The 27,671-nt window shown below is 42.2% G+C and overlaps 1 protein-coding gene across 1 annotated transcript in view; it reads left to right on the forward strand.

The window, feature by feature from the left end:
- Window positions 1-13,273: 13,273 nt before the first annotated feature.
- pxdc1b (PX domain containing 1b) overlaps window positions 13,274-27,671 on the forward strand; it is a 79,762-nt gene continuing 65,364 nt past the window's right edge. Inside the window, exon 1 of the mRNA XM_041183199.1 lies at window positions 13,274-14,106. Within this exon, the coding sequence (XP_041039133.1) occupies window positions 13,857-14,106 (250 nt within the window). The 5' untranslated portion in view covers window positions 13,274-13,856. The remainder of the gene's footprint in view (window positions 14,107-27,671) is intronic.

Raw genomic sequence — 27,671 nt, forward strand, 5'->3', positions numbered from 1 at the left:
GAGCAGAGCAATCGCGGACAAAGGGCAGGATGCAAATGCTGTGGAGGACATCACAGAAAGGAAAAGAAGGATTGCCCAGCATGGGGAAAGCAGTGTTTTAACTGCAAGAAGCCAAATCATTTTGTACACAAGTGTTTGGCTAGAAAGAAGCAAAACAAGCCAATGCAAACGGCCACTGGACAGATATCAGCCGAAGAGTCTGATGAAGCACTATACATCATACAACAGGTTGGTTCTGTCAAGTCCATAGGTGATAAATGGTTTGTTAGAAGCCTGTTAGAATGATGGCTGCAGAAGGAGAGTATCAAGCGAACAAGAAGTATCAGATAGACATAGTGCATCATGCAACATCATGACCTTCACAGACCTGTGCAAAGTAGCTCAACATGGTGATCCAAAAATTAAGCCCTTGAAAATAGGGTTGAGGCACGATACTTATACCGAGAGGACAGATTAGTCTGAGAGCCCAGTGCAAAGCAGGAAGGAAGATATAGAGTTCCAGATCATAGATAGGACACGACAGCCACTCAGCTCAGCTGGAGCAAGTCTAAAGCTTGGACTGGTAACCATGAACATGCCAACAGAATTTTCAACGTGTCACAGCACACAAAACCATTGACTGCTGAAAAGGTCCGAGAGGAGTACAAAGATGTGTTTACAGGGTTGGGATGTCCACCAGGAGAATATCATCTAGAAGTCGATGAGAGTGTAAGACCAATTCAGCATCTTCCAAGAAGAGTTCCAGCTGCCCTCAAGTCAAGTCTAAAAGACAAGATAGAAGAGCTGGAAAAGAGGGGAGTATTGAAGAAAGTGACAACTCCTACAGACTGGATTAACAGCAGGCAGCAGTGACACAACCTGGAAAGCTGCGGGTATGCTTAGACCCAAAGGATCTAACCATCAAAGGAACCTTGCCACAACTTGCCAAGTCAAAGCTCTTTATACGCTAGATGTGAAGGATGGTTAGTGGTAAGTGAGGCTGGATGAAAGCAGTATCTTTCTAACTACATTCTAGATGCTGTTTGGGAGATACAGTTGGTTGCACATGCCGTTTGGCATTTCCATGGATCCAGAAAACTATCAATGCAGACAGCGTGAGATAGTCAGTGATCTTCCTAGAGTGGAAGCCATAGTGGATGACCTACCAGTCTATAGATGTAGAGACACAATGGAAGAAGCTATTGCTGGCCATGATGAGAATTTAATACGACTGCTGGAGAGAGCTTGCTCAATGAACCTGAAGCTGAACAAGAAAAAAATTACAATTGAAGATGCCTGAAGTGAAGTACGTAGGTCATGTAATGACAGAAACAGGTCTTTGCCCAGATCTTGACAAGGTCAGCACTGTAGCAGCAACACAGCGACCAACAGATCTGAAAACAGTGCAATGACTTGTTGGATTCGTGAACTACATAGCAAAATTTTTGCTTAATTTGTCATCAGAGTATGCAAGCTCACTGCCAAAGAGGTGCAGTGGACTTTAGGCACAGAACAAGGAGCAGCGTTCACTAAAATCAAAAAACTATTGATGACATTGGTGCTGAAGCATTATGATGTCAATGAAGAAGTCACCTTGCAGTGTGACACCAGCAAGACAGGTCTCGGAGCAACTCTAATGCAGCAGGACAACCGGTTGCATTTGTATCCAGGACACTAATGCAAGTAGAATGACGCAATGTTCAGATCAAGAAAGAGTGCCTGGCTATTGTTTTTGCTTGGGAGCATTTTCATCAATACTTGCTTGAGAGAGACAAAGTATCAGTAGACCACAAGCCACATCAGAGCAGTTTTTCAAACTGCTACTATCTCTCCAAAGTGTCTGCAAAGAATATTACTTCGTTTACCAAGATATCATCTGGATGTGACAAACAAGCAAGGGAAACAGGTGTACATCACAGACGTGCTATTGAGAGCAGCGCTCCCCATGAAGAAAGTTGAGGTGGTCCAACCATCTTCAGCTGCTTCATCAATGATCTTCCTTTCATCATAAGGTCAGAAGTGGGGATGTTCGCTGATGATTGCACAATGTTCAGCACCATTCGCGACTCCTCAGATACTGAAGCAGTCCAAGTCCAAATGCAGCAACACCTGGACAATGTTCAGGCTTGGGCTGACAAATGGCAAGTAACATTCACACCACACAAGTGCCGGGCAATGACCATCTCCGATTAGAGAGAACTTAACCATCATCCATTGACATTCAATGGCATTATCATCACTGAATCCCACACGATCAATATCCTGGGGATTACCATGACCAGAAACTAAACTGGACTAGCCATATAAATACTGTGGCTACAAAAGCAGGCCAGAGACTAGGAATCCTGCGATGAGTAACTCACGTCCTAACTCCCCAAAGCCTGTCCACCATCTACAAGGCACAAGTCTGGAGTCTGATGGAATACTCTCCACTTGCCTAGATGAGTGCAACTCCAACAACACTCAAGAAGCTTGACACCATCCAGGGCAAAGCAACTGTCATGAAGAGATATTAATGTCTATAATATTTTTGGAAATTATTTTTTTTAAATAGCGTTCTAGTGGGGTCTGTGTCTATGCTTGTGTCCGTGTGTGTCTTAATTGGATTAAAGGCAGCTGGTCTAGAGGCTCTGATGTATAAAAAGAAATAAGTTTGAAATGGTAATTAGATAAACATGGGAAAGTTTAGAAACATAGGTGTCAAGGGGATAATTTGCATTTTAAATAAACCTTTCAAAAGAATGAGTGAAATCTTACACCTAGTCAGAAGACACCAAGCAATGTGTTTTTTTCCAGCTTACTAATAAAATTGGTGGATGAAAGGATATTGGTAGAAGAGGTAAAGTTAAAAGCCTAGTGACACAATGGAAAATTTAGATTCAAAGAGAAGGATATATATAAAAGAGGAAGGAGGTTGTGTGTAAGGCAGAGACATTGTAAGATCCAACAAGTGTGAGAAGCCTCAAGCTGCTGAGCGCAAGGACCCAGAGCTGAAAAAAACTCATTGTGAATGTGATTTCCAGGTTGTGCTTTGCCAGGTGTCTGTTTAAATCTATGAGATTTACTGTTGCCTTAACAGGGTTGTAATTGAGAGTCAGATTAAGTAGGGGATTTTAGGGGAGTTATTATAGTAATAATTTTGTGGACATATGTATGTGTTTATAATTTTTCGTGGATTAATAAATGTTCAATTTAGTTCTATAAAAAAACCTCTTAAGACTCAGTGGTCTTATTACTACTGAATTTAAAGCCTGTATCTTGAAACATACAAATTGAAAAAAATGGGTTATGACAGTTGTTTCAAGTTTCCCTCTGGGATTTGAACAACTCAGCCTTTGCCATCAGTTGTGTCATAATAGCAGCCCACTTGATTGGCACCACATCCAAAAACATTCACTCCCTCCACCACTGACACAGAGTAGCAGTAGTGTGTATCATCTACAAGGTGCACTGCAGAAATTCACCAAGGCTCCTTAGACAGCACCTTCCAAACCCACGATCACTACCATCTAGAAGGACAAGGGCAGCAGATAGATGGGAACACCACCACCTGGAAGTTTCCCTCCAAGTCCCTCATCATCCTGACTTGGAAATATATAGCCATTCCTTCACTGTCGCTGGGTCAAAATCCTGGAACTCCCTCCCTAACAACACTGTGGGGATACCTACACCACATGGACTGCAGTGATTCAAGAAGGCAGCTCACCACCACCTTCTCAAGGGTAACTTGGGAGGGGCAATAAATGCTGGCCCAGCCAGCGAAGCCCACATCCCCTGAATGAATAAAAACAAGTTCTTAGTAATGCGAGTTAGGCCAGCTGACTTCCACAATGGCAGGGAAAATAGTAGAATCCCTGAAAGCACACTTCAGTTATTACAGCATTCCAGACATTGTGATGAGTGACAATGGCCCTCAGTTCACGAGTGAATAATTCAGCCATATCACTAAGAATTTGGAAATTCAACACCACACATCATCTCCACACTATCTCCAGTTGAATGGAAAGGCTGAGGCTGCAGTGAAAATTGCCAAAGGAATCATCAAGGAATCAAGCAAATCCAGCATGGAAGTATACGAGGCATTCCTTGAGTGAAGAAACACCCCGACTGAAGACATACAAAGTAGTCCAGCCCAGAGACTAATATCACGCCGCATGTAAACTACTCTTCCAATAGCAAAAAAGCTACCGAAACCAGAAGTAGTAACAGGCATGGGTGAAAAAAATCAAGATGGAATGGCAGAAAGCCAAATTTCAGTTTGACAAGGCTGCCAAACTATTACCCAAGCTGAGCATTGAAGAGCCAGTCAGGGTGCAAACCTTCAACGCCCTCAACAGGAGTCAGCCCACATAGAAACTTGGGACATGCATAGAGAAGTCGTTGCCTCGATTGTACATGGTGGAAGTGAATGACCAAATATATCGCACAACCACAAGTACCTATGCACAGCTGGTGAAGCTGTTCCTTCACAGCAATTGGCTGGTCAGGAAGAAGGGATCTCACAAGGACTACCATCAATCCCAGAGATCCACATGTCCCCAACAACTGCAATGGAACCACAACAATTACCACGGCAAAAAGTGCCCAAGGAATAACGCTCTCTGGGCAAGGAAAATCACCCAGACGATCAGCCAATGTCAACGTGTACCATTAAGAGAACTGCACAATTTAAAGACTTTATGCAATGCAGATGCAAAGACTGACTAATAGAACAAACAGTTGTTAATGCGTGAGAACAGTGGGTATATAGTGGGTAAGTTGGATAACTCAGAGTTACACATGATTATGTATACAAATGTGTTTTCTGTTTGTTAGGGGGAATAGGGATGTTTGGATCTTTTGTTCGTTATGAAAAGGGGGATGTTTGGGTTTTGAAATGTAACAGTACTACATGACCCATAGGGCTTTCTGTAGTCAGGTGACCTCTGCCATGAGGCAGTCTCTGTCAGCACACACCTTGAGATAAGTTCACTTAAGACCTACCATGAGAAAGCACTGAGAAGCTCTGCAGTCCTTAAATTTGAAGCAAAGGTGGTCCAACAGCAGTGGGACAGCATGGCACTGACAGATAGGTCTATGGCAGATGACAGGCTTCACTGTGCAGAGTGACATTGGCAAGCTTGTTGAATGTGATTGCTTTTGGCTAAATAAAAGGCTACAAGTAATAAGCTGCTCACTATACCCCTAGCTCCAACATCTCCAATTCTGATAGGACAATGATGCTTAGGACTGCCTGCTGCATCTCACTAAGGACTTGGAACTGAGCCTTTCATGGTCTTGTTTTCCTGCAGGAATATCTAGTGAGGCGTTATTGAGAAAGGAATGTGTCCTTACTCCTCCCCCACCCCACTGCTCTCACTCCCTTTATCTCCATATTTACTCAAATGGAGCAAGGCAAATCAATCCATTCTTTGAAAGGAAATCTCTTATTTTTCACCCGTCAACTTGCTATCTTACCTTTTTTGGGACATTTGACTGTTTACTGAAAATTTATAAGAGGGTTTAACACAAGGACAGCCTGACAATCTTTCTGCCACCTGCAACATTGGAAAAGTTACTTTACATCCTTTGACATGCTGTCGTCCTTAGACAGAGGGTTGGTACCTCAGATTGGTTGAAATTTAATTTTAGTCTTAGCACATAAAAATAAAATATTCCTTCCTTAATAGCCTTCAGATATTTTTAAGCACAAGCAAAAGTTGCCATTCCTCATCAGTTCTGTTGGCAGTAACTAGTGATAAATGATTTTTATTGCACTGGCCTGTTAAATTGGAAAGTACATTTTCTATTCTGTTGGCTGAATGCCAATTCTACAGTAAATCAGAAGCTATATTACTCTAGCAAGGTAGAGGAAGCCACACATGAAATCTTGGCTTTTGTAGATTTTAAAAGCAGAGTAAAGTCCAAACATGAAGTACCAAGAGCTGTGGAACTGTAACTAACTTCAATGATTACGCCTACAGCTCCATCCTCTGGAGACCACCCCTGCACTTTAAATGGAGCAACTCAGGACTGCAAATGGAAAGGACCCAATCTTTTACTTGAGGTTTTTTATTTCTGTTGGGTGTTGGTAATTCCTCCCTTTCCCATTGAGAAAATCCTGGGAATTTTCCCTTGGGATGATTCATTTATATTTTTATGGGTGTGGATTGCCCACATAATCCACTAATGAAGGTATGACAGCATTTTCACCTCTGAAAATATCAATCATATAGGTCTCTATTCTCTGATAACGTCACCTCTTTTGCCGTTAGTTGCTGTCATGTGGTAAAATCAATTATTTTATTAATTCACGAAAGAGTGAATATTCTATCACTTCTATGAAAATACCAGAAAACTTATGCAATTTCTTATTGATAGACCAGTGTTGGTATTTTAAAAGATGCACTGGGCATCCTTTATGGCAAGTTTACTTCCTTCCTATCTTTAGAAGGATTTGGTTGCTTAGCAATGGCTTTGAATAGGTCTTCCTATCTGTAGTTTAAAATCAGGAAATAAAAAGAGATCATTATCCCTCAGGCTGAGGAATATAAGAGTTCTCACAAAGTAGCTAGTGTTCAGCTCCTACTAGAGCACCAAGCCTTCAAATCTCTTTGTGAAAACTTACTTTTGTATACTTAAAAACTACCATGGATATTGTCAATAAAATAAATAGATTCTGAGCTTTGAAAGCTTGATGTCCAGGCCTGCCCCTTGGAGATTGGAGAGCATCCTTGTTTTATTGGAGGACATCAAGACTTTATGAATATCATGGTTTCCAGGCTCTCACAGGTATTCACTGACACCACATTCACAATCATCAATATTACAAGTTTTCCACTTTGTGCCATTTCAATTTATTTTAAATAACGATGAACAAAGATTGCACTTGAAAACAGGTGCTTCTTCAGTGAACAGCAAATTTAACTGAACATCTGTTGATTTTTTTTGCACCGGGAATATAGAACTCGTCTAGTGATTCACCGGGAATATAGAACTGGTCTAGTGATTCAGTTTAACCAATTTTATGCAGTGTGTTCAAAATATAATACTTGCTACGAATTATTGAAACCTGCAGCCTATTCGAACCTATTTTTCTCCCGGTTTCAAGGTGGTGCAGTAACCACAAGCTACTCTGTATGCTTCTGTAATCAGCACATAATCCCACAGAACTCACTTTGCATAAGGAATATTAAAACAAAATTCCAATGGACTGACATTTCAAGTGACATTTCTGAATCAGCATGCTCCCTGTTTACTGGGTTTCTTTACTGTACCCATCAAAATTTCTGAGCAGGTGGAATTTTGAGGTATCCAACCCAGCCACTGAAACCAATAAAACAGGGTTACTGAGACTGAATGTTCACTTTGACAAGGTTAATCCACTTCACTCAGATTTTCACACACACACTATACACACAGGCACACACACATATACATAGATACAGACGCACACACAGACACACACATACACATACACACATACATATACACAGATGCGCACACACACATACATACACAGACACACACACACACACACACACACAGGCGCACACACACAGGCGCACACACACATATACATATATACAGATGCACACACACACACACAGACACATACATATATAAAGATACACACACAGGCACAAACACAAACACACACACATACACACAAACATACGCAGACACAGACACACACACATATGCAGGCACACACATATGCAGACATACACACACACACATACACACAAACATACACAGGCACACACACACACATATGCAGACATGCATATGCAGACATATGCACATATACATATACAGACACATACACACACAAACATGCACACACATGTAAACACACACATATACACAGACACATGCACATATAGACACACACCCATCCACACAAACACAAACATTATCAATGAAATTGATCCTAACTGATTTCTCTCTCTCCATGGTTCTGAGGTTAATTATAATGGCCTACTGGGTTTGGATAAGATTAAGTAACTCAATACAGGCCTGGGATTAAACAACAACTTACAGTATATTTATATCCCACCTTTAACCTAGGAAAACATCCCAATGCTCTTCACACAAATGTAATTGGACAAAAATTGACACTTGACCAATAAGATGGGTGGCTTAAATAGAGAGATTTGAATTTGAGGATGAAAATGAAGGCATTAGTGGATTGTGAGCCAGGTCTTACTGTTAGGAGGTGAGGGAGCAATGAGTGTGATGAATGATTGGGTCAGTGTGGGTTAGGGTATGGGCAGCAGAGGTTTGGATGGGCAGAAGTTTATGGAAGGTAGAAGCTGGGTTGAGAGAAAACATGGATGAAGGATTCAGCAGCTGCTAAGCTGTTATGGTGATGGATGTAGGCAGTCTTTATGATAAGTAGGATATAGGGTCGAAACTGCAATTCAGATTCAAATAGGTTTCAAAAATACCTGGTTCAGCCTGAGACAGTGGCCAGGTACAGGGTTTGTGGCTGGGGCTGGAGTCCATGGCTTTTGTCTTCTCACACCTCATGTCTTACCAACTCACTCCCATATTGGAGTGCATTACCAGCTAAGCTATTTGGAAGGAAGGTCAACATTGGCTATTTCTATTTTTTCTCAATTAAGTAATCATAGAATTAAAATATAACTTCCTAGTGTAATGTGGTCTTTGGGGATATGCTCCTAATTGCCACAGTGAGAGGGGGAGCACTTCAACGATAGGATTTTGTTCATTGTAAGAAATAACAGGCAAATGTAACTAATACTGGATGAATTAAACAGGTATTTTGCTTCAGTCTTCACTCTAAGGACACAAATAACATCCCAGAAATTGCTGTAAATCAGAAAATGGAAGGGAGGGAGGAACTAGGGAAAATTACAATCACCAAGGAAGTGGTATTAAACAAATTGTTGGGACTGCAGACTGACAAATCCCCAGGTCTGGATGGACTTCATCCTAAGGTATTGAAAGAAGAGGCTAGTGAGTTAGTTGATGCATTGGTTTTAATTTTCCAAAATCCCCTGGATTTGTGGGTAGGCTCCATTAGATTGGATAATGGCAAATATAGCTCCTTCATTCAAAAAGGGACGGAAATAGAAAGCAGGAAACTACAGGCCAGTTAGCCTAACATCTGTCATAGGGAAAATGTTAGAAGCTATTATTAAAGATATTAAAGCAGAGCACTTAGAAAAATTCAAGGCAATCAGGCAGAGCCAGCATGGTTTTGTAAAAGGGAAATCATGTTTAACCAATTTATTGGAGTTCTTTGAAGGAGACACAGTTCCAAGTGAGGATGGTGTGTGGCTTTGAGGGGAACTTGCAGGTGTCCCCATGTCTCTGCTGCCTTCACCAATCAAGATGGTAAAGGTCTTGAGCTTGGAAGGAGCTGTCAAAGAGGGAGCAAGATTTAAAATGCAGTTAACTGCATGACAAAGAGGAAAACAAAGAATTATTTCCATATATCTAAGAACAATAGGGAAGCAAACCAACTTGAAGATTGTCTGGCTGTTAATGGTATGTTAATTGTATTGTTAAAGTTAAGGATATATACAGATGGAGCGTGTTGATTGATTAAGTATCTGTTGAGCACTTATAAAGAGAGACTTCTGTGACACTGAGTTGGTTAGGGAGGAGGTAGACATATGTAATGTTGCGTTCTGTAAATCAGTCTAGTATTAAGTAAGAAAATTGGTGTCTGGTTTCCTGATTCAGCATCTGGCTTGTGAATGAGTTAACACTAGTAGCAATTTAAATGTCAACTTACTGCATTGCGTGATGACACAGGTCCAGTCAGAAATGGAGCCTGACATATGTTTTGGACACAAACTGCACAACCTGGCAATGTCAGGATGTGACAGCAGGAAATCACCTGTCCATTCATTCCTTAATGATTGTCTCACTGCTGATCGCAACTTCAGTGCATACCTATGTCCTGTGGCTGCAAGATGGAATTTCTGGTCTTGTATTAGGTTGGGAACTTCCACCCACACCATAGAATCTTCTCCCAGAGTGAAGCAAGATCATCGGGGTAGGAGGTGGGTCTGGCAGAGAGGCCAGGGAGGACGTGTGCACTGATCTAGGGGCAACGAGTGGGGGAAAGGTGCTTGTGTAATCTGGGCATGAGGGAGAGAGTAAAGTTTCTCCGTGATTTGGTGGGTTGGGAGTGGGGAGAGCAGGAAATGTAAACCAGGGGCTTGGACAGGGATGTGCTTCTGTGAAGGTGGAATGGTGGGGGGGAGGGGGGGGGGTGGTGTTGCTGGGGGTGTGAGGCAGTGGGGGGTGGTGGAGGGTGGTCAGGGAACAGGTTAGCCTCTGTAAACAGGGGAGTGGCTCTTCATGTAACTATTAGGGAAGTCAGTGGTCTTGCTTGTCTATTGGATAAGAATAAACCCAAATGTCATTTCCTTGTCCTATCATTTTAATTTTAAAGTCTATCAATTGTGAAGTTATAAAGTATTCAAATTAATGAGGATGCACCATTTTTCAAGTAAAGAAGCTCACTTTTCTGGAGTCTGTGCCCCACTCCATCCCAGAAATTCATGTATCAGTGGGCCTGGAGAATGGGTTTAGAAGGAAGGTGCTCCTTATGAATCTGAATCCAACTACATTGTGAGTGCAATTTCAAGCTAATTTCTTTGACCCCAGTGGACACTGCAAAAGCAATCATAAGAAGTATAATCGGTGGGATAAGTGCTCCAATGGAATGACTAAGAAGCTAGGTTGAAATTGGAAGCAGATCAATAGTGAGGACTTCTTCCACAATATTACAGCTCTTCCTGTCATTACTTGTAAAAAGGATTTGCAGGCTCTGGCTTACACAGCAAATTGTTATCTGGGCTGTTATGGTCATTTAGTGTTTAGATTTAGCTTGCATTGGAAAGATAATTACCTTGTTTACAATGTTTTAGGTACTAATATTTTTAATTATTGGACACTGTGGATTTTACATCTAACTATGCTCGCTCTGTGGTCTGTTTCATCTCTTTAAAACTGTGGTTATAATGTCCCTACTGGTAACTACAACCTGCACGTCATAGCCAGCAGCAACTGATTTATATTGGCCAATTGGAATTACACTCAGGCAGGTAGGCCAGAGTTCTGTACCCACATACAAACACACAGGCTAGTGTTCCGTGTTCATGTACAAACACACGTGCATAGAGTTCTGCATTCATAGAGTTAGCATCCTGTACTTGTATACAAACACACCTGGTTAGAGCTCCATACATGTGTGCAAACACACCCGGTGAGTGTTCCGTACTTGTGTACAAACACACCCAGTTAGTGTTCTGTAACCACGTACAAACACACCCAGTTAGAGTTCGCTACTCATGTACAAACACACCCAGTTAGTGTTCTGTACTCACGTACAAATACAGATAGCTAGTGTTCTGTACTCGCTTGTAAACACCGATGGTTAGTGTTCTGTACTCATGTACAAACACACCCGGTTAGTGTTCTGTGCTCGTCTACTAACACACCCAGTTAGTATTCTGTACTCATGTGCAAATACAGATAGTTAGTGTTCTGTACTTGTGCACAAACACACGCGGTTAGAGTTCTGTGCATGTGTGCAAACACACCCGGTTAGTGTTCTGTACATGTGTGCAAACACACCCGGTTAGTGTTCTGTACATGTGTGCAAACACAGATGGTTAGTGTTCTGTACATGTGTGCAAACACACCCGGTTAGTGTTCTGTACATGTGTGCAAACACAGATGGTTAGTGTTCTCATGTACTCATGTGCAAATACAGATAGTTAGTGTTCTGTACTTGTGCACAAACACACCCGGTTAGAGTTCTGTACATGTGTGCAAACACACCCGGTTAGAGTTCTGTACATGTGTGCAAACACACCCGGTTAGAGTTCTGTACTTGCGCACAAACACACCTGGATAGAGTTCTGTGCTCGTGTACAAACACACCCGGTTAGTGTTCTGTACTCATGTGCAAACACAGATGGTTAGTGTTCTGTACTCATGTACAAACACACCTGGATAGAGTTCTGTGCTCGTGTACAAACACACCCGGTTAGTGTTCTGTACTCATGTGCAAACACAGATGGTTAGAGTTCTGTACATGTGTGCAAACACACCCGGTTAGTGTTCTGTACATGTGTGCAAACACACCCGGTTAGTGTTCTGTACTCATGTGCAAACACAGATCGTTAGTGTTCTGTACTCATGTGCAAACACAGATCGTTAGTGTTCTGTACTCATGTGCAAATACAGATAGCTAGTGTTCTGTACTTCTGCACAAACACACCCGGTTAGAGTTCTGTACATGTGTGCAAACACACCCGGTTAGTGTTCTCATGTACTCATGTGCAAACACAGATCGTTAGTGTTCTGTACTCATGTGCAAACACAGATAGCTAGTGTTCTGTACTTCTGCACAAACACACCCGGTTAGAGTTCTATACTTATGTGCAAACACAGATGGTTGGTTTTCTGTACTTGTGTACAAACACACCCGGTTAATGTCCTGTATTCATGTGCAATCACACTTGGTTAGTGTTCTGTACTGGTGTATAAATGCACGAGGTTAGTATTCTTTACTTGTGTGCAAACATACCCAGTTAGCCGTTCTCTTGAACAAATGCACAAGTTAGTGTTCTGCGCTTGTGAACAAACAGACCCAGCCAGATTCCAATGAACCCACAGAACATTAAAAAAAATCTTTTATCACTGAAATTCCACTCAGTCACTCCAACTAGAGTCAGACCTGCTCCAGAGCTGTTTACACTGATGTGCTCTGAGATCAGATGAAGGTCAGTTTCTGAGTTCTGCTGCTGTGCCCGTTTGATTCCAATGATTTCCAGTGTGAAATGTGAATTCCCCTAAGTTGGAGTTCTGTAACTTATAACAATCCCCCTGCAACGAAACATCTGCTTTCCTGATATTTTTTCCATGGGTTTGTTGCAAGGCTGTGTGTTGGTTGATGCAAAGATCTTATACTTAGGAGGAAATAGAGTTTTTAAAAGCGGGACGAGGGGTTGGTGGGGGGGAATATAATTCGCTTTTGGGTTTCAGTTTGTTTACATTGGTCCACGTGCACATTTCGCACTTTCTAGAAATATGGTGCAGGTTTTTATATACATCATTTTCTCGGGACTTATTACGTAGGATTAAAGAATGTGTGTTACCCTGGTAACCTGTTATAAACAACTGACAATTCAGTTCCAAATCTGAATCTCACCCCCCCCCCCCAGTTGAAATGAATTAAGAGGTTGGGACAATTCGGCAGATTGTAATATTTGGACGTGTTTTTTCTGGCTCCACCCTTTTCCTTCAGGAGAAAACATCAGCCTGGATGAATTTGTAGGGATATTGTGTGAGGACTGTTACTGTGTTTTGTGCATTGGTCCTTATTCAGCAGCTGAACAGGCGCAGCATTCATAGAGAGAGAGAGAGTGAGTACTGGGTGGGTGGGAGAGAGACATTCCTGGGAATGATGTCAAGGATCCTGCGGAAGGGAATTCACTTCCCTGGAAGTACGTGCTTGAGGAAAAGTTGAGCACTTTTGGACACGGCCGGGAGTGAGGTCAGAGAGAAGGGGGACGGACATGATTTGCAAGTGACAAGGAGGGAGCACCTTGTGACAGGGCAGTGCTGACAGCTGGGCTAAGGTGCAAGACTTAATCCCCAGATTCACACTCCAAACACTGGAGGAGAGGGGGTGTGAGACACAGAGAGAAAAGACAGGAGCGGCCTGAAAGCAGCCGATTTGGAGATCACAGGACCTACTGGGGAAGTGCAGTCGGTGTGAAGCTCTGCTCTCCACCTCCTCCTCCTCCTCCAACAGCCTTGGATCTCTGCTAGAGAACAGGAGCTGTGCCCCCTCCCCTCTTCAAGAGTTGTCCCTGTTCCTCCAAACATGCTGGGCTGATATAGGGATGGCATCGGCTGTGTTTGAAGGGACCTCTTTGGTCAACATGTTCGTGAAGGATTGCTGGGTGAACGGAGTGAGGAAACTCATCGTCAATCGGAGAGAAGAGGACTTTTTCGAGATCAGGACGGAGTGGTCAGACCGGAACGTCCTGTACTTACACAGGAGCTACAGCGACTTGGCCAAGGTCTTTAAGAGGTTAATCGATGCTTTCCCCGAAGATAAGGCGGAACTCTCCCGGTCCCCTCTCGTCCAAGGTTTGATAACTTCACCCACCTCGTATTCCGAAAGAGCTAAACTCCTTTCTTTAATAACAACTCAAACGTTGGGCGGGGTGTCTCACGCGATACAAAGTTTGGAAATGATAATCTGATTACTTGCCGATGACGAGCAATTTGATATTAATCCGCCGACAAGTTGGATTTTATACAAGTTAAAGTTTGAAAATCCTTTCCTCAATGAGAAACCTATTTCTGGGTGAAAAGATTATTATTTTTTAAAAAGGCAATAAATAACATTTCGATTTAAAGGGGGATGGTGACTGGGTCAGTATATATAGTGGGTCAGTATATATATATATATATATGGTGACTGGGTCAGTATATATAGTGGGTCAGTATATATATATATATGGTGACTGGGTCAGTATATATAGTGGGTCAGTATATATATATATATATATGGTGACTGGGTCAGTATATATAGTGGGTCAGTATATATATATGGTGACTGGGTCAGTATATATAGTGGGTCAGTATATATATATATGGTGACTGGGTCAGTATATATAGTGGGTCAGTATATATATATAGTGACTGGGTCAGTATATATAGTGGGTCAGTATATATATACGGTGACTGGGTCAGTATATATAGTGGGTCAGTATATATATATGGTGACTGGGTCAGTATATATAGTGGGTCAGTATATATAGTATATATATGGTGACTGGGTCAGTATATATAGTGGGTCAGTATATATATATATGGTGACTGGGTCAGTATATATAGTGGGTCAGAATATGTATATGGTGACTGGGTCAGTATATTTGGTGTATATATATATATATGGTGACTGGGTCAGTATATATAGTGGGTCAGTATATATAGTATATATATGGCGACTGGGTCAGTATATATATATAGTGGGTCAGTATATATAGTATATATATATATATGGTGACTGGGTCAGTATATATAGTGGGTCAGTATATTTGGTATATATATATGGTGACTGGGTCAGTATATATAGTGGGTCAGTATATTTGGTATATATATATATACGGTGACTGGGTCAGTATATATAGTGGGTCAGTATATTTGGTATATATATATACGGTGACTGGGTCAGTATATACAGTGGGTCAGTATATTTGGTATATATATATACGGTGACTGGGTCAGTATATATAGTGGGTCAGTATATTTGGTATATGTATATATGGTGACTGGGTCAGTATATATAGTGGGTCAGTATATTTGGTATATGTATATATGGTGACTGGGTCAGTATATACAGTGGGTCAGTATATATGGTGACTGGGTCAGTATATATAGTGGGTCAGTATATTTGGTATGTATATATGGTGACTGGGTCAGTATATATAGTGGGTCAGTATATTTGGTATATATATGGTGACTGGGTCAGTATATACAGTGGGTCAGTATATATGGTGACTGGGTCAGTATATATAGTGGGTCAGTATATATAGTATATATATATATGGTGACTAGGTCAGTACATATAGATTCAGACAGTTGTCACTGTGTGGGTGAAGCTCTGATTATCTTTCCTGTTTTCTCTTAAACAACCCCCAGTCTTTGTGGAAGATCAAGGGGCAGCTGATTTTCCTGTTAAAGGTTAAACATTCGCGCATAACTTTTCCAAGCGTAATTTAAAAAAAAATAAACAAAGGACACATTTCTCATTCTTCAAGCGAGAAGGTGCTTACGGTAGGAAAGCTACCCGACCCTTATTCGGCTTGATTTTTTAAAAAAAAGGGTAACATGTAGAAAAATGCAAATTGGTTTCGAAGCGGTTTCCTTATTGTAATAAGGACAGATGTAAGGTCAGAGAGAGACACTGCTACACAGCAACTACTCCTGAGGGTTGTGCTTTGGTTATTTTGGTTTGGTTACTGAGAACCGGGGTGGTGAAGAAGAATTATTTTCGATGTAGCGGGGGATTTTTTTTTTCTCTCTCTTCTCTTTCTGTCCCTCCTGCATAGGAAATAACGAAATCCTTTACGCATGTGTGAGCTGCGTGGCAGAATATAGCGTTTTCCGGTATAAAGTTACCAATTAAGCCAGTTTTCTATTATTGAGAGGCGCACACGCTCATCTGGGAGGAGGACGGATCTCAGCCCTTGGTTTTCCCGTTCCCCTACCTTCCCCCACCTCACCCCTTACCCCCCTACCCCAACACCCCCCCCCCCCCCCCCCCCACTCCCCTCTCTCTCTCTCCCCCCCTCCTATTCGCTCACTCTGCACTTTAATCGATGTGGGTCAGTGTTGAACATTTCCAGGGAACTTCAATCACTTTTTGTTGCGGCTGCTACCCTCTCTGCAGAAGTTGCTTCAGCTGATCCACGTCTTAGCTTTTTTTTTCTCTCTCACCCCTCCCCTCCCTCCTGTTTTGGAAGTTAAAGTTGCCAATGGGTTCGATTTCACCCCCTTCCCTCTCTTGTCTATATATTGACTCAGGCTTACCGCCCCTGCCTGGCTGCTGCGGGTATTACACGTTTTCTTTTCAATAAAAGAACCCTTTAAATGTTCTTCTCAAACGTCACCCTGCACTGTGCAGCAGTGCTTTTTTTTTTAACCTCTCTCCACCGCCGTCCCATTGAAAAATAGTTTTCCTTAAAATCTGTGCCTGTGCCTGTGTGTGAGAGAGAGAGAGAGAGAGAGAGAGATTGTTGGGAGGGGGCTGGGCTGGAGTGGGCTATTCTTTATTAGTTTACAGGTATGAAAAGAGCATTGTCTTGATGGAAGAGTAATTAGCAAACCTTTTATAGTTGGGAGGGAGAGAGAGAGAGAGTGAAGCAAGTGCCACGAGTCATTTTTGTCATGACACAGATTTGAAACGTATAAGATTCTGAGGGGAGGGGGAGTGGGGGTATTGCCTCACTGGGTAGACTCTAGGAGGCTGTTTCCTCTCCTGTGCGAGGCTAAAGTTTAAAGATAAGGGGCCTCCCATTTAAGGTGGAGATGAGGATTTTTTTTCTCTCATAAGGTCATTAGTCTCCGGTATTCTGCTCCCCAGCGAGCAGTAGAGGCTGGTTCATTGAATATATTCAAGGCTGAGTTGAAAATTTTTGATTGACAAGGGAATTCAGGGTTATGGGAGTTGGCAGGAAAGTGGCGTTAAGACCACAATCAGATCAGCCATGATCTTATCGAATGGCAGAACAGTCTCGATGGGCTGAATGGCCCACCCCTGCTGCTATTTCTTACGATCTTATAACCCCATGATTTATGACAGTCTTTTGAGGGTTTGAGGAAAGTGTCAGGGAAATGCTTCTTCTCAAAGGAGATTGCCTCTTCAATGGAATTTATGATAGCATGTAAACAGCAATACTGCTCCCTCACACCCTGCCCCTCATCAGGTGTTCACAGGTATCTTTGTACCTGGCTCCTATAGCACCTATTGCTCAATCTGGGGGGCACCAAGTTGATGGGGTGTCACCATCAGCACCTATGCATTCATTTTTGCCTTGGCTCTATTTTTGTCTCTGGCTCACAAGGTTTGGGTTACAAGTCTCACTCCAGGGCCTAAGCACAAAACAAAATCAAGGCTGACACTCCAGTGCAGTACTGCAGGAGTGCTGCACTGTTAGAAGTGCTGTCTTTTGGATAAAATGTTGAACTGAGGCCCTGTCTGCCTACTCGGGTGGATGTAAAAGATCTCATGGCTGTTTTGAAGAAGAGTAGGAAAGATATCCCTGGTGTCCTGACCAATGTTTATCCCTTGATCAACATCGCTAAAAACAGTTTATCTGGTCATTATCACATTGCTGTCAGAGGGAGTTTGCTGTGTGCAAATTGGCTGCTGTGTATCTAATGGGACAATCATGATTACAAAAGTACTTCATTGACTAAAGTACTTTGAGGTATCTGGTGGTGCAAGATAAATGCAAGTCTTCAGCAGTTTCTCATGTGGCAATTAGCGCCCCAACACCTTATCCTTATCCATCCCACTCTCCAAGCTCTTTCTCACTTATGTAGAGTTTTATTTCTTTTAGCCCCAAGCCTTTGACAAGAGAAGTCTTGCTAATGATTTCTGCTGTTGAAATAGATCATCCAAGAATAAATCTGTTGCCTCATATTCATGTCACCCATGAGTTTTGGCTAATTTTAATTTGGCAATGATCCTGAAATTTTTGAGTCAGGATATTGAGAGATTCTGGGGGCTTTTCCAGGCAACACACATGAAGTGAGAATACACAAGCTTCCAGAAATGACAACTCATCTAAATAATTGGTGCAAGGTTCAGTGTCCTTCAGTCAGTGGTTTTTAATTTGAGTTCTAAATCACAAGACAAGGCAAATTAATAAAATGCTGATGTAAATGAATAGGTAGCTGACAACGACAAGCTCACCTGAAAAAATCATGGCCCTACATTTCCCCTTGACAGTCAATGGCATTACCACACTATCAACATCCTGCGGGTTACCATTGACCAGAAACTGAACTGGACTAGCTGTTTAAATGCTGTGGCTACAAGAGCAGGTCAAAGGCTGGGAATCCTGTGGTGAGTAACTCACCTCCTGACTCCTCAAAGCCTGTCCACCATCCACAAGGCAAAAATCAGGGGTGTGATGGAATACTCTCCGCTTGCCTGGATGAGTGCAGGACCAAAGAAGCTTGACACCATCCAAGACAAAGCAGCCCACTTGATTGGCACCCCATCCACAAACATTCACTCCCTCCACCATCGACACACAGTAGCAGCAGTGTGTGTACCATCTACAAGATGCACTGTAGAATCTCACCAAGGCTTCTTAGGCAGCACCTTCCAAACCCTCAACTGCTACCATCTAGAAGGAAAACAGCAGCAGATAGATGGGAACCCCACCACCCGGATGTTCCTCTCCAAACCGCCAGCCATCCTGACTTGGAAATATATCGCTGTTCCTTCACTGTTGCTGGGTCAAAATCCTGGAACTCCCTCCCTAACAGCACTGTGGGTGTACCTACACCACGTGGGCTGCAGCGGTTCAAGAAGGCAGCTCACCACCACCTTCTCAAGGGCAATTAGGAAGGGCAAATAATGCTGGCCTAACCAGCGATGTCCACATCCTATGAGTAAATAAAAATAAACTACATTTCCTATAATGTAATAAGACAGATCAATATATTGTATATCTATTGTTTGTTCCACTCCCTCCTGATGATGCTGACTGCTTATTAGGGTGTGCTTTCACAGGCACTAAGTGTCCTCCGGCCACTTATCCAACTGACTAGTTTTCAAGTTGGAACCTTGTCAGTGAATGCTGGTAGGCAGACTGTTGTTATCCTCTCATCTGTGCCTCTAAGCTTTTCACACATTTGGTAGCATGGTCAACAGCTGCTTTGGAGCCATTCTCTGGAACTCGACCCTCTTGCCCCTCCATCACTCTCTCTCTTTCTCTCACTCCTCCTTTAAAAGCCTCTCCAAAATGTCTTTTCAGCCAGTCACCCCTCATTATCTCTTTTTGCACAGCTTACCTGCCTAGTTCCATTTGTGAAGTTCCTTGACATTTTTCTTTGTTATGTTGTGTTATTAGTGAATATTGTTGCTATTGTTGATGTCCACACATTTCCCTAATAGCAATGAAGAATGGCATATTGACAGATTTTCTCATTAGTTTAGGGGCCTCCCAGACCAATAGGAGCACCTTTATCATCACCCTAGCTGATATAGATCAATTAAAGACACTCCGGGGATTAAACCTGGGAGTATCTTTGCTTGAAAGGCTTTGTGACTCACTGAATAAATTCAGTAAACCAGCAGGGGAGCAGCTCAAGCCTTTTTATAAATCTCCTTACCGACAGCCTCATAATTCCTCAACATTCCAGGATAGCAATTCTAATCTCTGAAAATAATGTACAAAAGGTTTAATGCACTTGTACTACATTCCTGTATGTTGCAGTTACACTAAACCATTTAAAGAAATGAGCTAACAGCTGGGGACCAATAGCATAGATAGCAATGTAGCAGGAGCACTCTAACACTAGTATATGCGCTTCATCAATTGGAACTTTTATCCTTCCAGCCCTGCCCTGCAATATTCACACTCTGACCTTACACCCCGACTCTGCATGGTCCATCTTGCTCTGACTAGAGTTTCATATAATGCCCTCAAACCTGTGCCAATTACCTGAACTGGTAGGTCTTTTGCCAACTAACATCCTTTTAAGCTAACTAATAATCCACCGCCCATCTCCCACGCATCCGCCCTCACGCCTTCTCCTCCCTCCCAGAAACATGATAGGGTCCCCCTTGTCCTCACTTATCACCCCACCAGCCTTTGCATTCAAAGGATCATCCTCCGCCATTTCCGCCAACTCCAGCATGATGCCACAACCAAACACGTCTTCCATTCACCCCCCTGGCAGCATTCCGTAGGGATCGTTCCCTCCGGGACACCCTGGTCCACTTCTCCATCACCCCCTGCTCCCCAACCCCAACCTATGGCACCACCCCATGCCCATGCAAAAGATGTAACACCTGCCCCTTCACTTCCTCTCTCCTCACCGTCCAAGGGCCCAAACACTCCTTTCAAGTGAAGCAGCATTTCACTTGCATTTCCCACAACTTAGCCTACTGCATTTGTTGCTCCCAATGTGGTCTCCTCTACATTGGAGAGACCAAACGTAAACTGGGCGACCACTTTGCAGAACACCTGCGGTCTGTCCGCAAGAATGACCCAAACCTCCCTGTCGCTTGCCATTTTAACACTCCACCCTGCTCTCTTGCCCACATGTCTGTCCTTGGCTTGCTGCATTGTTCCAGTGAAGCCCAACGCAAACTGGAGGAACAGCACCTCATATTCCGACTAGGTACTTTACAGCCTTCCGGACTGAATATTGAATTCGACAACTTTAGGTCTTGAGCTCCCTCCTCCATCCCCACCCCCTTTCTGTTTCTTTCCCCTTCCTTTTGTTTTTTTCCAATAAATTATATAGATTTTTCTTTTCCCACCTATTTCCATTATTTTTAAATATTTTTAAATCTTTTATGCTCTCCCCACCCCCACTAGAGCTGTACCTTGAGTGCCCTACCATCCATTCTTAATTAGCACATTTGTTTAGATAATATCACCAACTTCAACACCTCTGTGTTCTTTTGTTCTATTGTCTGTGACATCTTTTGATGATCTGCTTCTATCACTGCTTGCTTGTCCCTACAACCACACCAACCCCCTCCACCTCTCTCTCTCTCTCTCTCTCTCTCCGCTCCCCCCCCCCCCCCCCCCCCCCCACCCCCCACATCTTAAACCAGCTTATATTTCAACTCTTTCTTGGGCTCGAATTCAAGTTCTGTCGAAGGGTCATGAGGACTCGAAACATCAACTCTTTTCTTCTCTGCCGATGCTGCCAGACCTGCTGAGTTTTTCCAGGTAATTCTGTTTTTGTTTTTGTTTTGGATTTCCAGCATCGTTTTTTTGTTTTTATATAATAATCCACCTTCCCCTCTGCTTCTGCTCCCCCTCTGTTACAATGCCAATGACCCCCAGCTGCAGTACCACAATCATCAATACCCAGAATGCAACAATGAAAGGTGTTAATGTAAAGTAAAGCAGAAAAGTAGAGTATGAAATAAAATAAATCACCAGGTTTCATTCCCCTGGACAAGGGGCAGCATTTTGAAACTAAGGCAAGAGTTGGGCAGGGGTTAAAGCATATTATTGATGGTAAAGACTCAGTGTTGAGATTTGTGATTAGTTTCTTTGTGTTGTAAAGATGAAGCTGATAGAGCACTCATTAGTTTACTTGGCCTAAAGTAGTAAATGTATAGAGGAGATCGAGATGCATCAATGCAAGCAGCAGGAGAGGTGCTGGTGCCAGTCACCCACATGGGAATAAGGGGAACAGTGAGGGAGGAGCCAGAGATGTTCAAACGTGGGTGTGGGCATATTGCCTGGGAAGTTAGAGATAAGGGCTAGAGAGTTGTTCTTTCAGGGTTAATGCTGACCTTTTATAGCACAAATACTTGAAGAAGAAATTATTGCAGCGATGTGGAAAAAGAGCAGGAGAGGGGGACTAACTGGATTGTTCTTCTAAAGAGAGAGTGCAGATTCAAATGTCTGAATGGTCTTTCAGTGCTCACGATTCTATGATTCTATGCATCACGTTGGGTAAATAGGGTCCTGGCTCACTTGGTAGATTAAGTCTGTTCATTTCAGTTACTTCCTAGACTGTTTTGAAGAAATTTTAGTTGGTATATGTAGTATAAGGGTCTGGCACATATAGGGTTAATGTAAGGCTGAGTACAGTAGTGCCAACACAGTGATGTAAGAAGGCAGGTGACCCAGGGGTCAGTGTCATATTATATACAGACATGTGTAGAACTAAATGTGGAGACAGCTCCTAACTTGTACCCTTTACTGTACATGTGTAAATAGTTCTAGTAGTCGATAAAGACTTGCAGTTAACCTTCGAAGACCACAAAGACTTCTTGAAGACATACTGATCTGTAACCAACACCCCACAATAGTACAGAAGTGACAGTTTGCACCTAAATAGATTATTCACTAAGAATCAGAAATAGGAACATACAAACTAGGAATGGGAGTAGACCACAGGGCCCTTTGAACCTGCTCCGCCTGTCAATAAGGTCATGGTTGATCTGATTTTAACCTTAACTCCACACCCCTGCCTACCCCCATTTACCTTTCACCCCCTTGCTTATGAAGAATCTATCTACCTCTGCCTTAAAAATATTCAAAGACTTTTGAGGAAAAGAGTTCCAAAGACTCATGACCTTCTGAGAGAAAAAAAGTCTCCTGATCTCTGTCTTAAATGGGTGACCCTTTATTTTTAAACAGTGCCCCTAGCTCTAGATTCTCCCACAAGAGGAAATATCCTTTCCACATCCACCCTGAAAAGTCCCCTCAGGATCTTATATGTTTCAATCAAGTCACCTCTTACTCTTCTAAACTCCAGCGGATATAAGCCTAGCCTGTCCAGCCTTTCCTCACCCAGGACTCACTTCTTGGCAATGTGTTATGAGCTTCCCTAGGTGTAATTCACATTTTGATTTGGATTTACATGTAAGCAAGACACTGTCAAATTGTAGAATTAGTAAAATATGTGAGGTGGGGGTGCAAGGGTGGGGGGTGGGGGGGGTAGGTGGGTGTAGGTGGCGAGGGGAGGCGAGCAATGAACCAAATGATATGTTTTGAATTGGGACCATCTGTCAATCAATGGCACTGAGGACCAGGGCAGAAATATACAGCTTCAGAATAGGAAACATCAAAAGAACAAATGAAAAGAAATAGAGTGAAGCGTATTTCTGAGGGATAGTTAGGCTGAGGGAAAACAGGTGACTTTTAGAACTATATGGAGGATATGCAATATTGTGCACATTAAAGAGTATACTTTCGTACACAAGAAAAATAAATGTGAATTAAACAGGCAATTTCCAATGTAGATGAATATGAATGGAATGTGATTAGCAATTAAAATGAAATAATGGAAGGAAGAAAACTATCTACGAAAAGCATAACGAGGAAAGAAGGGGGACATTTTGGGAGGAATATAGGAAAATGTTGAGACAGGTTAAAGAGATTTTAGGATTATGAAGAGAAGCCTTGGGATGAACATAGCAAAGGAGGTTACCATAAAAGTAGATAATTTACCTGTTCCAAAAAGGTAAAAGGCAAAGTTAGAACATGAATGAATTAAGTCTGCCGGGCCAAATGGTTTAACCCTAGGAGGATATGCCCATGGAGGCAGTTGTGGGCACTGGTTACAATCCTTTTGTACTGATGGGTTCCACAATATTGGAGGTGTATTAACAAAGAGGGATTGATCTGGCCCAACAAACTTCTAGAACTAATATCAACAGTTGGTGAAATAGTTGAAACTATTCTGAGGAAAAGATTGGAGGAATACCTATGTAACAATAGTTTAGCAAGAAGCCAGCATGCATTTGGAAAAATCTTGACTTCGTTGAAAATATTAAAAACAAAATAATGAGTGGAGCTCCCTGTAATATAGCTTGTTTAATGCTTTGAAAGCCTTTGACAAAGTCCCAGTTCAAAAACCTCCAAAAGGGCATGGGGACAGGGGATTGAAGAAATAGTTGGATAAAAATAAGAATTAGCGCCCCCTCAAGAGAGCCACAGAATAAATGATGGGTAAAATACAAGTATCATTCCTTGGACTCCTGTTTCTTGATAGATAATTCTATGATCTGGATGCAAAAAATGATTTTAAGCATTTAAATGGTCAAGAGTCGCTGATATAGGGAGAAGAACTGAAAGATGAAGACCAGTTAATGAGAAGAGACCTAGATCAGTTATGTAACTTGACAGGCAAATAGCAAATAAAACTTTCCAAGGCATCTTCGATAACACCTTCCATTCAGAGTAACATGGGCAGCGGACATATGGGACCACCAACACCTGTAAGTTCCCCTCCAAGTCACACACCATCCTGACTTGTAACTATATCGCCGTTCCTTCACTGTCACTGGGTCTAAATCCTGAAACTCCTTTGCTAACAGCACTGTGGGTGTACCTACACCACAATGGATGGTGGCAGTTCATGAAGGAGGATCACCAACACCTTCTCAAGAGCAGTTAGGGATGGGCAATAACTATTGGCCTTGCCAACAACATTCACCTCTCAGGAAAGAATAAATACTTTAAAAATATATTTGGAATATTGGTGAAAGGAAAGAAATGGCAAAGAAATAATTAGCAGCAAGAGACTAATGCTGCATTTATAGTATAGCAATCGCAGAAGGAAAAAGCAGTAAAACCTAGAAATGCCTGGCACTGGTCCAAACTGGAGTTCCATTTTAAGTTATACAAGCCCAGTTTGGACCAGCTCTGAAGAAGAGTCATATGGACTCAAAACATTAACTCTATTTCTCTCTCCACAGATGCTGCCAGACCTGCTGAGTTTTTCCAGCATTTGCTGTTTTTATTTCAGTTTGGACCAGTACCAGTCATTTCCCAAGTTTTACTGTTTATTCCTCTGGGATGATGTTGAAGTATGCATGCCTGACTATACTCCAATTCTCCTACGTAGGAGAGAGATCAGTGTATGTTTAATTACATGCTCTCATAGCTCTCCATTTCCAGTAATTATAATTTAGATGTTTAGCAAACACAGGCAGCAGCGATGCCTGAACATTTAAATTAGCTCTAGCTGGGTTTACAAAGTTTTAAGGAGGGTTAATTTGACAGGGAGCTGGAATTATACTCCATGTGATGCAAAACCCAAGTAATGTGACACTACCTTCCCCAGACAGTGTCGTGCAACTTTTCTCAAGGCAGGTTGAATCCTAACTGTGGATTTATACAACTTTACAGCAATGCCAAAGTTCCTTGGCAACTGCAACATTTAAAAACATTAGACTTCTCTTCGTTGTTGGGTCAATGTGGAAAAGTAATAAGAGCAAATAGACAGTGAGCTATATCACCAGAACAATAGAGTATAAATCTGCAAATGTTAAGCTGAGGTTCTGTACAATTTTGAAAATACGTGTTGGAAAGGGCATAATAAGAGCAAAGGATAATTTGAAATGTAAAGGGAATGTGCAATAAGTAAAGATTAGACAATTTCTACAGTCTAAAAGGAAGGGTTCTGAAATTCCATAGGTCGTAATTCAACCTGGTGTGTCAGCTTCATGCACGTTAGTGCCCTCCAACACTGGCCCCTACCAGGGCACTGTCCACCTATCCCATGCACTTGGAAATTGGGCAGTCACTTACCGCTGGAAGGCTGTGCCCAGATAACCCCCACCACTCACCCCAAATCGACTCCAATTGCCTCTACTCCTCATCGTCCCTGAACAAGCAGGCCAATCAACAAAATGTTTTTTCTTTATATGTTGCCTTCTTTGAAGGTACAAACCCCATGCCTGGCCTGGTTTCCACTGCTGGGGACCACTCTTGAGTTCGTGGTGGTCACATCATTCTCACCACACCATCAGCCACTGGTATACCAGGACCCCACTCAGTGCCAGGCATCGCTCTCCCATCATAGCTATATCATGGCAATGGTAGAGCCTCTGGAGAGCACACAGCAGGTAAGAGAGGAAGGATGGGTTGAAATTTTTGAACAGGCAATTATTTGAATAGAATTAGAAAAATCAATGGAGCAGGCACCACCCCAGGGCAAAGCCTGAGTCTTTAAGGATCTGGAAGGAAAATTTCGATATGGTGGGGGTTGTTAGATCAAGTGAAGGATCTGCTCGCTCACACCCCAGCTGGAATTTAAAAGGGATAATCTGGTCAGCACAGAATCATGATGGAACTGCGTTCTTCCCCAAATTTCTTGCTCTCTGCAGCTGAAAGTTTTCTTTTCCAGCTCCCTGAATTCAGGAATTTCTTGACCCAGGAATCAAACCGGACATTCCTGGTTGCCATGACTCTGCAACAGTCTAGGGAGTGTGTGTATTCACAAAGCCATTTTTGAAACTTAATTGAAGCTTCTCATAGGAATACTGGGGATTGACAGTGCTGAAAAGCCCAATTGTCGGTGTAGAAGTCAAATATTCACAAGACAATATTGATGCAAGTGCAGACACGCTCCTGAAACATGGTTTACTATTATTTAAATTTGAGTTTTCCTTTTTGAAAGTCACTTCCATCTGTAAATATCCCAAAGTAATCAAGGAGATGGAGCGGTTATCCCAGATCACTGTTAGTTACCTCAGATTTGACATTTGTTTATTCTTGATTTTGTGCCTTCTTCACTAGCTAAACCTACCAATGTAGAGAAACCCATCCAAATGCTTATGATGGGGTGGTGTGGTGGTAATATTGCTGGATTCATAACCTAGTGGTTTAGGCTAATGTTCTGGGGTCATGGGTTCAAATCCCACTATAGTAGTTGGTGGAATTTGAATTCAGTTAATAAATCTGGAGTTGAAAGCTATGTCAATGATGGTGACCATGAAACTATAATCGGTTATCATTTAAAAAAAATCTGGTTTGCTAATGTCCTTTAGGGAAGGAAATCTGCTATCCTTACCTGGTCTGGTTGACTCTTAATTAGCCAAGAATAAAGAATTGTAAACTCTAGTCATTTTTAAAACAATCTCTCAGAGACTCCAATGTTATGGAAGTCAATTTGAATAGTTAGGCAGGATTAACCATGTCTAAGCTTTCAATAGTGATTTTTAGCAAAACTCGTGGTGAAAATTTAAAACTTATTTAAAATAGTTTTTTTCATGATAAGATTGTTAATTTGAAAATAAGTTGTAGTTCAATTGAATTTCTCCACGTTATTATTTGCTTTCCCTGCCCCATCCCATTACTTTTTTCTATTATTTCATGGGATGTGGGTGTCACTGGCAAGGCCAGCATTTGTTGCCCATCCCTAATTGCCCTTGAATTGAGTGGCTTGCTAGGCCATTTCAGAGGACAACTTAGCCACCCACATAGCTGTGCGTCTGAAGTCATATGTGGCCAGACCAGGTAGGGATGGCAGATTTCCTTCCCTAAAATGAGGGCATTAGTGAACCAGAAAGGTTTTTACAACAATCAATGATAATTGGCATGGTCAACATTGCTAAGACTAGCTTTATATTCTAGATATATTAACTGAATTTAAATTCCACCAGCTGCAGTGGGATTTGAACCAATGGCCCCAGAGCATTAGAC

This window comes from Carcharodon carcharias, chromosome 3 (assembly GCF_017639515.1).
Source record: "Carcharodon carcharias isolate sCarCar2 chromosome 3, sCarCar2.pri, whole genome shotgun sequence".
In the NCBI taxonomy this organism is placed as follows: domain Eukaryota; kingdom Metazoa; phylum Chordata; class Chondrichthyes; order Lamniformes; family Lamnidae; genus Carcharodon; species Carcharodon carcharias.